At 44.5% G+C, this 13,901-nt stretch overlaps 1 protein-coding gene across 2 annotated transcripts in view; it reads right to left on the bottom strand.

Annotated features, from left to right (window-relative positions):
- The window catches only part of PDE7B (phosphodiesterase 7B), a 159,702-nt gene extending 148,709 nt beyond the window's left edge, over positions 1-10,993 (bottom strand). The window contains exon 1 of one of the 2 annotated variants that reach the window (XM_081943681.1): positions 10,484-10,993. In XM_081943681.1, the coding sequence (XP_081799807.1) occupies positions 10,484-10,504 (21 nt within the window). In that variant the 5' untranslated portion in view covers positions 10,505-10,993. The remainder of the gene's footprint in view (positions 1-10,483) is intronic. The other variant, XM_081943682.1, reaches the window with a different exon arrangement.
- Positions 10,994-13,901: the final 2,908 nt, after the last annotated feature.

Genomic DNA, 13,901 nt, shown 5'->3' with positions numbered 1-13,901 from the left:
ATGTCAACTTCCACGAGTATGCATTAAATCATCAAACTTCTCAACATAGAGTAGTGCTCATTTGGAAGAGAATTGGTTTATAATAAATAAACAGTTTCCGCGCCACCTGGAGGAAGCTGATTATCTAGACCCGCGCCAGTCCGGCTTCCGACCCGGTCACAGCACGGAGACAGCCTTGGTCGCGTTGGTGGATGATCTCTGGAGGGCAAAGGATGGGGGTTGTTCCTCCATTCTTGTCCTATTAGACCTCTCGGCGGCCTTCGATACCATCGACCATGGTATCCTATTGCGCCGTCTGGAGGGGTTGGGGGTCGGGGGCACCGTATTACGATGGTTCCGCTCCTACCTCTCTGGCCGGACGCAATGTGTGTTGGCAGGAGAGGAGAGATCGACCGCGAGGCCCCTTATCTGTGGGGTCCCACAGGGGTCGATCCTCTCGCCTCTCCTGTTCAACATATATATGAAGCCGCTGGGCGAGATCATCCGTGGTTTTGGGGTGGGATACCATCTTTACGCTGATGACACTCAGCTGTACATTTCCACCCCAAACCACCCCAACGAGGCTGTTGAAGTGATGTCCCGGTGTCTGGAAGCCGTACGGGTCTGGATGGATGACAACAGGCTCAGGCTCAACCCCTCCAAGACAGAGTGGCTGTGGCTTCCGGCTTCCCGGTTCAACCAGCATATGCCATCGCTGGCCATCGAGGATGATCAATTAGCCCCGGTGGAAGGGGCACGCAATTTGGGCGTCCTCCTTGATGCCCGGCTGTCTATGGAAGATCATGTGGCAGCCGTGGCGAGGGGGGCGTTCCACCAGGTTCGCCTGGTGCGCCAATTGCGGCCCCTTTTGGACCGGGAGGCCTTGCGCACAGTCACTCACGCGCTGGTGACGTCTCGCCTGGACTACTGTAATGCTCTCTACATGGGGCTCCCCTTGAGGTGCACCCGGAGACTGCAGTTGGTCCAGAATGCAGCCGCGCGGGTAATTATGGGGAGATCGAGGTTCTCCCATATAACACCTATCCTGCGCGAGCTGCACTGGCTTCCTGTGGCCTACCGGGTGCGCTTCAAGGTGCTGGTTACCACCTTCAAAGCGCTCCATGGCACAGGGCCTAGTTACCTGCGGGATCGCGTCCTGCCCCATACATCCCTGCGACCCGTCCACTCACACAGAGAGGGACTACTCCGGGTGCCGTCCTCCAGAGAGTGCCAGAGGGCAGCGCCCAGGAGTAGGGCCTTCTCTGTAGTGGGCCCCACCCTTTGGAATAACCTCCCCCCAGACATCAGGACAACAACCGACCTTCGCTCCTTCCGTATGAAGCTGAAAACCTACCTGTTTCGACTAGCTGACCTGGCATAATACTACAACCTCTCCAGCCCAGGGCATTTTTAATTGGTAATTTTAGTTTTTAAGGGTTAATTTCACTGGGGTTTTAACTTTTTTAGGTATTGTAACTTATTTATTTATTCTTACCTCCTCTGTACGCTATATAATACTTTTGTACGTCGCCCCGAGTCCCTGTGGAGAGAGGGGGCGACTAATAAGTTCAAGTAATAAATAAATAAATAAAATAAATAAATAACCAGCAAAACAGATATTTAGCACCTGGTGGTTATAGTTCTACTGCAAGCTAACCTTAGGCTCAGTGGATATCATTAAGTAAATATAAATAGGACAGTGGGACATGTGACATTCTGAAATATTTCCAGTGCATTCTGTATGGAGGGAGTAGTGGAATGATATACTGTACATTGAATTGGACTGGCAAATTCCTGTTTCCCTATACTAATTTTCAATTGTAAAATGGAAATAATAACTATTACTGCAATGCCCTTAACAGATGACTGGTAGAATGACTGCAAATAATTCCCTGCTAAAGAGACTAAAACTGTAATAATGCAATGAGTAGATGTACTGTGACCTCACTTTGTGCTTCATAGTAACACAGAAATGATTCCCAAAGAAAATTGAGATTTGCTAACCTGGTAAATAAAGTAGTTAATCTAAGTCTTAGATTTATATGAGGGAATAGAAGGGGAACTCATCCAATTTTCAGATGACACTAAACTAGCCAACATACCAGAAGACAAGCTCAGGATCCAAAAAGATCTTGACAAACTTTTTAACAATGGGCCCTATCCAACAACATAACATTTAATGTGGAGAAAAGCAAGGTTTTACATCTAGGCAGGAAAAACCCAATGTACAAGTACAGATTAAGCGAAACCTGGCTGAAAAACTGTGGGAGGGATCTTGGAGTCTTAGTGGATGACAAACTTAAACATGAACCAGCAGTGTGCGGCAGCAACCAAAAAATAATAATACAATCCTTGGTTGTATAAACAGCAGCATAGAATCAAAATCATGTGAAATATTACTACCACTTTATAAATCCTTAGTAAGACCTGGAATACTGCATCCAGTTTTGGTTATCACATTTCAAAAAAGTTGAGGTTATGGGGGGGGGGGGAAGTACAAAGAAGAGCATCTAAGGCCTGACGGTCCTTAAGACAAAAATATATGAAGAACGGTTGCAGGAATTGGGTATGGCCGGTCTAGAGAAAAGAAGGAGTAGGAGTGACATGATAGCAGTATTCCAGTATTTGAAGGGCTGCCACAAAGAAGAGAAGGTCAACTTATTTTCCAAAGTACCAGAAGGCAAGACAAGAATCAGATGGAAGGAGAGAATCAACCTAGAATTAAAGAGAAATCTCCTAACAGTGAGGTCAATTAACCAGTGGAACCGCTAGCCTTCAGAAATTGAGGCTGCTTCATCACTGGAGGTTTTAAAGAAAATACTGGACAATTGCCTAACCTAAATGGTATAAAGTCTCCTGCTTGAGAAGGGGGTTGGACTAGAAGATCTCCAAGCAGAGGCGGGTTGCTCCTGGTTCAGCCCAGATCGGGCAAACCGGTAGTAGCAGCGGTGGGAGATTCTGCCCACCCACCCAGACGTTCTGCGCATGCGCAGAAGTATCGCGCACACGTGCACACATGCACAAGTAAACCAGTAGTAAAAAAAATGGCAACCCACCACTGCCTCCAAGGTCCCTTCCAGTTCTATTCTGAATTAAAAAGTAATAGACAAAGTTCAGCCCCAAAAGTTTTTGACAGGTTTTTACAAAAACCTTCATTTCAAAATGAATTCTTAAAGTTTAGTAATTTTTAAAAAAAAGAAGATTAGGACTTTTGTGCTATACATTTGAAACTGAATTAACAGTTTGGCAAAATTTAATTTCCGGAATACATTATTGATCATTACAAATGACACTTTTATTATTTCTTATATAGCACTGACCTTGTTTTCTCTCGCATGCCACTTTGAACAATTTTCATTTGAAAGTGCTTCAGCACAATGTCATTTGCATAGAAGATTACCCTAGACTCTTGTTTATGTCTTTCCTGACTTTTCACATCCACTCACTCAACCTTTGCTTCCGTAAACTTTCTACCATAGATATTGGGGGGGGGGGAGGGGGAATCTTAATCTAATACTAAATCCTTCTGTTTATCAGATTAACATATTCAAACCCCCTTTGTTAATAATATTGCCATCGGTATAATGCTAATTCAAAATGCATTAAAACTAGTAACAAAAGCTGAAGTTCTCTGCCTGGTTTCCAGTTTTTAAATAGATCCTGTAAACATCTCTGCATTGTCAGTGCTTAACTTGTACTTCTGGTTTCAGCCCAACAGTTCTTGCTGTCTTAGTAAATAGGCTGACTCTCTCATCATTTACAGTAGGGTGGGAAATCTGTGATCTTCTGAATAACAACTCTTAGTATCCTTTCCCAATGGCCATTCTGACAAGGGTTGCTGTGAATTGTTCAACACTGGGAGAAGAATACACAACCACAATGGCCCTTTAATCTCTCCAGGCATAAACTATTAGATTTTGTTTGAACACAAGGAGAGTTGTATTTCTGGAGGCAACTAACAGGACTTTCTTTTTACCAGCAACAGAGATGGGCAGAGAAGCTATTTCCTTCCTGATACTTTCGAATTGTACTGCTCTATTCAGTTTAATTCAGGGACATGGTGGCTCAGTGGCTAAGATGCTGAGCTTGTTGATCAGAAAGGTCAGCAGTTTGGTGGTTCAAATCCCTAGCACCGCGTAACTGAGTGAGCTCCCGTTACTTGTCCCAGATTCTGCGAACCTAGCATATAAAAATGCAAGGAGAAAAATAGGGACTACGTTTGGTGGGAAGGTAACAGTGTTCCGTGCCCCTTCGGCATTTAGTCATGCTGGCCACATGACCACGGAGACATCTTCGGACAGCGCTGGCTCTTTGGCTTTGAAATGGAGATGAGCACTGCCCCCTAGAGTCGGGAATGACTAGCACATATGTGCTAGGGGAACCTTTATTCAGTTTATTTTTAAAAAAAAACTGATTTATTTTCACAAATATTTGAGAAATCTTACCCTTTTTGTCCCCTTTTAAGCTGGAAGAAGCATTTTCCTCCCAAAAGAGCACATATGATCACCGCCAACAAAAAGAAGGAAGAATCAAAACATTTCTTCCAATTTGTTATTTTTTTCCCCTAGTATGCAGAGGGTGATTGTGAAGGTATGACTAGATGGGGTTGCAACTACCTAATCAAAAAGCAAACCACACAAATAAATATACATTTGTAAAGCAAGAATCTGTCCACTTCCTCACAGAGAACTGAAGGAAGCCTCTGAAAATGACCCAATCCAATATAAAAGTCTAAGCTATACTAAATCTAGCTATAAAAATATATACTTATTTGTGTATTTTAAGATTTTGCTTGGATCCTTCAATATTCAGCATTGAAATGTTATGATGGGTCTATATCTATAAGATCAAAATTATGCAAGCCATGCTGTTCCCTGAGACACCCCATGGAAGCGAAAATTAGACTTTGAAGAAGCAAGATAGGAAAAGTATTGATTTGAACTTTGGTGTTGGAATGCCATAGATAGCCAAGAAAGCAAACAAATGAATCATCAAACAGACATCAAACCAAACTTTTCACTCAAAGAACAAATGACTGAGGTCAAATTATCCTGCTTTGGCTGCATTATGCAAAGATTCTCTGGAAGAAGATGCTTGGAAAGGTGGGGAAAAAAGGGAAGAAGACATCTAGCAGCAACATGGATAGTCTCAGTTACAAAGGTACTGGAAGATCTGAAGGACCAGGTAACAGGCAGATCATCACAGATAAAATAGCAATAGCACACGTACCACTTTGTAGTGCTTTACAGCTCTCTCTAAGTGGTTTACAGAGTCAGCATATTGCCCCCAACAATCTGAGTCCTCATTTTATCGACCTCGGAAGGATGGAAGGCCGAGTCAACCTATGTATGTTGTCACTAAAAGTTGACAATGACTTGATAGCATGCAATTAATCAATCAAGCAATTGGATGCCTCAACAAGTAATAAATAGGATGAATTAGTTTGGGTCACCAGTGATTTAGCTAATGACTAATATTTAAAAAGTTAGACAAGGGGATGTTCTTTAAATGAGAAAGAAACACAATAAAATCAATGGATAACCAAAGCAATAACTTGGCATCTACTTATAACCTTTAACATCTGAGATACTGGTAATTAAAATCAGATTATAAGAGTAAGTGAAGCTTCTTTTTATTGCTGTAGTTGTTACCAGGAATTCCAGTAAAATACATGAATGACTAATTCATCTTCTGTTTGTGTTATCTTTTATACATTTGCTGATCAAAAACCATATTTAATATTTAACACAAGCATACATTAAGGCCATGGTATATTTATTATGGCAAAATTTGTTGTTGTTTTCCCCCCACAAATGACATGAGCTGAAAACTGTTGAAACAAAGAACGAGAAGGAAAGGACCACAGTATAAGGATGTTAACATTAATGGCTGTAGCAGAATACTGTATATCACGAGTTTGGAAGTTCTGGAGTCTGAAAATCAAAACCCAATCTGCTAGATTTTGTTCCACCTAATTTCTTTTTTATGAAGCCTCAGTTTTTGTTCCCTATTTCATCTTCACCATTTTATTCTGCCCCTCCCCCCAAAAAACCTCTGTACTTGAGAAAGCCTAAAATGGCTACTTATTTCATTTGCTTGGTATGATTATTTTAGTTGGAAGTTACTGACATAGAGACATCAACCTCAAAATATGGGCTGACATATTAGGCATATCATCTGTTTACCTGATATATAAATGAAAAAAAAAACAGGATCTAAACAACAAGGAAATGAAAAAACGGCACAGGGTATAGGCCAGTGATAGCGAACCTATGGCACACGTGCCACAGGTGGCACGTGGAGCCATTTGTCAGGGCACGCGAGGCGCTGGCTAGCTGAGTTCACCATTTTGCGCTCCCCCCACTTGTGCCACGCGAGCCAAAAAAGGTTCACCATCGCTGGTATAGGCGAATATCTTTCCAAACACAAATTAGCTTTTGAGGTCCCAGTAAAGTGTCTGTGGAGATTCTCAGTCATCTAGATTATGGTTGTCCCAAAGGTGCTTTTCTCAAGCGACAACTGGGCTTTCTTGTTTTTCTTTGAAGATGTTTCGCTTCTCATCCAAGAAGCTTCTTCAGCTCTGAACTGAATGAGATGAGAAGCGAAACATCTTCAAAGGAAAACAAGAAAGTCCCATTGCCTCTTGAGAAAAGCACCTTTGGGGGGGGGCAGTAAAGTGTACTTTTGTTTTGTAATTTTGTTCCTGTTGCTGCATTCAATACACACATTAGTAAGTCTGATTGCCATCTACAGTATAAACTTTTTAAAATTATTAAAGATAATTCTTGACTTACAACCATTTGAACTATTGTTCGAAATTACAACAGCACTAAAAATGACTTATGACCAGTCCTCACACTTATGAGTCACAGCATCCCGTGTCATGTGATCAAAATCAAGGCGCTTGATAACCAACATGTATTCACAACTGTTGCAGCATCCCAGGGTCATGTGCTCACCATTGGTGACCTTTCCAGCAGGCTTCCAACACGCAAAGTCAATGGGGGGAAATGGATTGCTTAATGACCGCATGATTCGTTTAACAGCTGAAATGATTTACTTAGCAACCATGGCAAAAAAAAGGTGCAAAATCAGGTGTCACTCACTTAATAAACCGCTTACTTGGCAATGGAAATTCTGGTCCCTGTTGTGGTCATAAGTCAAGGATTTCCCATACTCTCGAATGTACAGAATATTGAGTTTCCCCCCAATGTTTTGAACAAACATGCAAATATAAGTGCATAGAGTATTAAGACATAGGACAGCATTGAAGAAGAAGATGCTTTCGACTAAATGAGAACCTTCCATGCACTGGAGTAAATGAGAACTTCCCTAAATGAATGAAAGAAAAGGAAATAAACTGGGGGTGGGGGAATTAAAACTACTTGTTATAAGAACTACATGTCACATGGAAACCTTTACACATTACATTTTGAAATCTTTCTGTCTCCCCTGCAGTGTGATCTGTCCTTCACCCATGATACGGCAATATTTCTTTGCCTCTCTCTGCAGATTTCTTGGAGAGGACCAAGAAATAGACAGTGAAATGATATTCTCTCATGAGCTAAATCGTACTGGATGTTATGTTAGATCAGAGGAAGCCATGCTACTGTCTCTGTTTCTCCAGAAATTTCTTCCTCGTTGTGAGGAATTTAAGTTCCATTAATTTCAACAACAGGGACCTGTTAGCTCAGTGGCTAAGATGCTGAGCTTGTCGATCAGAAAGGTCAGCAGTTCGGTGGTTCGTATCCCTAGTGCCACCTAACGGAGTGAGCTCCCATTACTTGTCCCAGCTTCTGCCAACCTAGCAGTTCGAAAGCATGTAAAAATGCAAGTAGAAAAATAGGAGCACCTTTGGTGGGAAGGTAACAGTGTTCTGTGCCCCTTCACCCTTTAGTCATGCCAGCTACATGACCACGGAGATGTCTTCGACAGTGCTGGCTCTTCAGCTTAGAAACGGAAATGAGCACCACCCCCTAGAGTCGGGAACAGCTAGCACATATGTGCGAGGGGAACCTTTACCTTTCTTTTCAACAAGACTTTAATAGAAACAAATGTCGTTGCCTAACACTTCAGGTAATCCAGAGATCTGAATGGTAAGGGAGAATTCTCATCTGACTGACAGTCTTCTAAGTTCATGTTAGTCACATGCATCCATCAGACTTGCATAAGGGATATTTATCCTGCAGGGAGAGAACACTCTAGCAAGCTGGGACCTTAGACACTAGACTTCTTCCAAAAGTTCAGAAAGTTGGAATTCTTCTTTCCTTCTCCCATTGGTTTTTCTATGTTATTTTATACCTGTACAAAGCAATTATCCAAGATGAACATGTAGCTTTTCTATGTAATAGCCGCAGATATGCACTATGCCCGAAAAAACTGTTTTGAATTTCTGTACCTGGCTAATACGATAAATTCAGGGTTGAAAACCATTTTCCAATGTGGCAAAAAGAAAAGAAAAAAGGGAATATTTGGAGATAAGAGGTGATAAGTTTTAGCCAACATTTCCACTAACCACAATGGTTTGTGAGCCAACATGTATTCACAACTGTTGCAGCATCCCAGAGTCCAAGACAGAAAGACAGAAATTCCCCAGCACAACATGTGAAATGTGTCATTAAGCAAAGCATTAGTGACAGCATCTCCTTTGTCCCTGCAGCCACCAGTGAAGATACAGCAAAGGAAATGGAGGAGCTGCAGTTATGCATGTGCATAAAGTCCTTGTTTTTCCCACCAGGCACTGCAGAATAGCAAATTGTCCATTCATAGCACATAGCAAATAGTCTGCATTTCGGAGCTAATATTTTGCCGTTTCTAAGCTAGTCCTAATGAACTCAAGCGCGGATAACTGTCCCCCACCCCCCACCCTAAGTAAGCCTTCAAAGTGCATTTTTAGGGTGAACCTCGGCAAATCCTTCTAGTCTTTCCTTCCCCCTCCCCTCCCCCGTTTACAAGAAGCAACTTGAGTCTGAAAAGAAGACACCTTTAAAAAAAAAACAAGCATTTCCACCACCAAGCGCGCGCACAATATTCGATTCTTGCAGACGTTATACCTGCAATCTTTTAATTAAAACGCGCGCGCACACATAAGTCCGCCACTGGCTACTGGGGCGAGATTTTAAACACGCGTCTCTCCGTGCGAGTCGCTCTACCAAATGCACGCTGGGCGCCCGGAACAATGTGGGCTCTGTTTTCAACCGTAGCTCGGGTTCCTGCGGCACACGCGGGTCATTTCAATGCTGCAACAGTCGTCCAAGCGGAGGCTACAGGCTGCCCTTTGATGGTGGCCAGTCCGGAGAGGCGCTGCCTCACTTTCTTTCCGGGCTCCCTTCTCTAGTTTGTCGCCCCCTCCCACGCCAGTCAGCTCTCCGAGCTAGGAACGCCGAGGTGAAATATTAACAGGACTGCCGCCCGCCTCGTCGGGGAAGTGTAGAGAACACCCGGGCGTTTGTAACTCCCCCCCCTCCCTTGCAAACCAAAACCACAAGAACCCTCGATGCTCGAGACGCAACACCCTACGCGATTCTTCCGAATTAAAAAGCGGCTCATGGCGTCCAGCCCCTGTAGGGACTCTCCACTTCTTCACACGTTACTGAAGGAAGCTGGCCGGTGAAGGGTGGGGGTGGGGTGGGGGAAGAGAAGGAGAGCCCCCTGCTTTGATTTTTCTCAGGCAACTCGTACACGTTTCCAGGATTCTTGGCCTCTGGTTACTGGCACATTGACAGGAAGGAAGGAAGGAAGGAAGGAAGGAAGGAAGGAAGGAAGGAAGGAAGGAAGGAGGGAGGGAGGGAGGGAGGGAGGGAGGGAGGGGGAGGAAGGGAGGAAGGAAGGGAGGAAGGAAGGAAGGAAGGAGAAGGGGAGGAAGGAGGGAGGGAGGCAGAAAGGAAAAGGGAAGGGAAAAGGGAAAGAAGGAGGGAGGGAAGGAGAGAAGGAAGGCAGGAAGGAAAAGGGGAGGAAAGGAAGGAAGGAGTAGAGGGGGAGGGAAGGAAGGAAGGAGGAAGGAAGGAAGGAAAAGGGAAAGAAAGAAGGAAGGAGGGAGGAAAGGAAGTAGAGAAGGAAGGCAGGAAGGAGAAGAGGAGGAAAGGAAGGAAGGAGTAGAGGGAGAGGGAAGGAAGGAGGGAGGGAGGTAGGCAGGAAGGAAGGAGAAGGGAAGGAAAGAAGGAAGGAGGGAAGGAAAGAAGGAAGGCAGGGAGGAGAAGGGGAGCAAAGGAAGGAAGGGAGGAAGAAGGGGAGGAAAGGAAGGAAGGAGGGAGAAGAGGAGGAAGAAAGGAAGGAGGGAAGGAAGGAGGAGGGAGGGGGAGGGAAGGAAGGAGAAGGAGAGGGAGAAGAGGAAGAAGGAAGAGAGGGAGGAAGGAAGGATGGAAGTGACTCTGTTTCACAGCAAAGCCCGCCAAGTGTTTTCTTCCAAATACCATTGTAAGTTCGTTCAATTAACTTTGCGCAACTGCAGTCTCCCCCCCCCCCTCCACCAACAGTGCCGCCTCCTCGGCTCGCCAGTACTTACCTCAACCATTAAACAAGACATTTAACCATAGTGGCAGTTCGGTGACCTCTGAATGCCTCGAAAAGTGGAAGCGGCGCAGCTTGTTCATGAAGCCCCGACCTGCATGATCGCGAAGCTCGCATCCAGTCTCAGGCAGAGCATTCGGGGAGACGCGCCAAGGGACGGCGGAAGGTGCGCATTGGCCCGGAGAAGGGCAGGAGGGAGGAGGGAAAAGTGCCCGAGCGGGACGCACGCGGAACAGCAGCCGGAGCTTCAAGAGCCAGACTTCCCGGCCGGGCGAGAGAACTGGAGAAGAGCTCCGCGGGGCTTGGCGCAGTCTCGGGCTGGCTGAGCGGCGAAGGCCGAGCCGTGCCTGGCTGGGAGGTGCTGTCAACTGCCACAGGCACAGCGCGCCCGGCCAATCAGCGGCAGCGAAGCCTCCTCTGTTTATGTTTCCTCGTTGGAAGAGTGACGTCAAGGGGGTTTAGTTTTTCCTCTGCATGTGCTATTAATTTTAAAGGACTACTATGGGAAGAATGCGGCGGCTGTGATTTCGGCAGGCGAGCTACCACTCGACCCTAGATAGAAACTGGAGCCTTCGTTGTTGTTGTTGTTATCATTAATGTCAATTATCATCATCATCATCATCATCATCATCATCATCATCATCATCATCATCATCATCATCACCCCAAAGGTGCTTTTTCAAGAGGCAACTGGACTTCCAGGTTTTTCTTTGAAGACGTTTGGCTTCTTATCTGAAGCTGGAGAAGCTTCTTGGATGAGGAGCGAAACATCTTCAAACAAAAACCAGAAAGTCCAGTTGCTTCTTGGAAAAAAAATCACCTTTGGAACAACCATGACCTGGATTACTGAGAATCACCATATACATCATTCTCCTCCTCCTCCTCCTCCTCCTCCTCCTCCTCATCATCATCATCATCATCATCATCTGCTGTTGCATAGACCAAAGTTGCCAGAAAGACCAGGATGTCAATATGCGTGTTGCAGAGGCTCAATCAAAATTCGGAAGGAGTTTCAGGGGTAAATCAGGATCTGTTCTCACTGATTATATCTCACCTTGTTTTATGTACTTCTGTTTCCCAGGTGTTGTTGTGGGATATCAGTCAGTCGCTATGTCTTAAAAGTACTATCCCTTTCCCTTGAAACAACAGGTTATGTCTTTGTTTATTTATTTAAAGCCTGTTTCGCGCGTGCCAGCCTGGAGGGCATTGGGTGGTCTCCAAAAGCTAAGCAGAATCAATATTAATTCAGTGGAAAACTAAGAAATAGGGTAGAATGAGAAGTGAGAAAAATCCTAGATGGCAAAGCAAATCTTCCTATAATTGCAATGAGGGATTTGTCCTTACCAGGATTTGTGGCTTTATTTCGGTAGAAAATGGGAAAGGGGAATCATTGCACTTACTGTTAATAAGACAAGGAAAGAAGAGGAGGAGGAGGAAGAAGAAGAAGAAGAAGAAGAAGAAGAAGAAGAAGAAGAAGAAGAAGAAGAAGAAGAAGAAGAAGAGGAGGAGGAGGAGGAGGAGGAGGAGGAGGAGGAGGAGGAGGAGGAGGAGGAGGAAGAAGAAGAGGAAGAGGAAGAGGAGGAGGAAGAAGAAGAAGAAGAAGAAGAAGAAGAAGAAGAAGAAGAAGAAGAAGAAGAAGAAGAAGAAGAAGAAGAAGAAGAAGAAGAAGAAGAAGAAGAAACGAGATAACCATAATAGGAATGGTTAGACAGCAACATGATTATCCCTATTCAGTTCTTATGGCACTGTAATCCTCTGCTGGGTGTTATTTTCTTCAGTTTTTGAAGGAGAAGGTATGTTGAATCTGCTTCTTGTTTATCTGTTCCCCAAATGCTTAATCCACATTTTAAAACATGACATTTCCACTGATTCCAGCTGAACTCCAGATGACTTCACAAATGCAACTATCTAGTTCTTGCAGCACAATACAGAAATGGGTTGTATTGACTTCTCGGATTTTATCCCATTTCATTTCCAGTTTGATCTGTAGCCCTGGAATGGTCTCCTCCTCTAGTACTAACCAAGTTCAGTGCAGTCCTATCTGCTGACATTTCATGACCCAACTAGGTAGCATCATCAATGCTAGAGAAAGTGGCTTGTATATGAGTAATTGTGTAAGAGCATTATTCAGACGACCAACAACCATGGAACAGTAGAAAAAGGAAACAGTCTACCTATGCAACATCTTCCAACAAAATAGATATGCAAACAACTTTATCAGAAGGGACCTGATCATTCAACGTACCACAACACAACCAACATAGGCTGTGAAAAAGATAATAGCTCCATACCCAAAATACATATCAGAAACAACCAATAGACTATTACAAGCACATGGCATCACTATTCCATACCAACCAGCATAGCCATCCAAAATATCTTAAGTAAAGCAAGACCCAAGAAGAAAAAAAGAGGACTCCTCTACAATATACAAGGTAAGATCTATAGCAACCATTATGTAAGACAGATAGGCAGAAGACTAGCAGAGTGCATCCATGCACATTAACTAACACAGTGACGTGCGGTGAGGTTTATGACTGGGGAGGCACTGACACAGTGCTGAGTTTCAAATATTTTTAGACTTGTGGACTTCAACTCCCAGAATTCCACAGCCAGGCATGCTCAGTTCCAATTTAAAGGGACAGCATTTGTTTTTCTCCTTTGCTCCTTCTTTCTTTTTCTTTTTCTTCTCCTTCCCCTCCTTCCTCCCTCTCTCCCTTCCTCCCCCTCTCTCAAACACACACACACACACACACACACAGAAGTTGGATTGGACTATCTCTCCCCTTCCCTCTTCACTCACTCTCAAACAAACCCCCCCACACACAAAAGTTGGATTGGATATCTTTTCCAGTGGCTTGAAAGCAGCTCCTCTGCCATCCACACCCCATTCCCCTGCTGCCTTTCCCAAACACCTCCACCATTGCAAATGCAATACAATACAATAAAATAGTAGAGTTGGAAGGGACCTTGGAGGCCTACTAGTCCAACCCCCTGCCTAGGCAGGAAACCCTATACTGTTTCAGGCAAATGGCTATCCAACATCTTCTTAAAGACTTCCAGTGTTGGGGCATTCACAACTTCTGGAGGCAAGCTGTTCCACTGATTAATTGTTCTAACTGTCAGGAAATTTCTCCTCAGTTCTAAGTTACTTCTTTCCTTGATTAGTTTCCACCCATTGCTTCTTGTTCTACCCTCAGGTGCCTTGCAGCCTGCTGTCTGGGTGGGAAATGCCTGGAACACAATAAAGCCCACCCACCACCTCCTGCTGGCAGGCTGGGGTGAGAGGAGAGGCAGAGAAGCCGGAGGGGAGCTGAGCTGAGCCTTCCAAAAGAAAGAGGCTGGGGGGAAGTGTGTGTACTACAGCATGGCTCTTTGCCTGGCTTCCTGCCTCCTCCTGTGGTCTCCTCAGT

The sequence above is a fragment of the Natrix helvetica genome, assembly GCF_964273705.1.
Source record: "Natrix helvetica genome assembly, chromosome: 2".
NCBI classification, from domain to species: domain Eukaryota; kingdom Metazoa; phylum Chordata; class Lepidosauria; order Squamata; family Natricidae; genus Natrix; species Natrix helvetica.
This window is presented reverse-complemented; position numbering and strand designations above follow the sequence as displayed.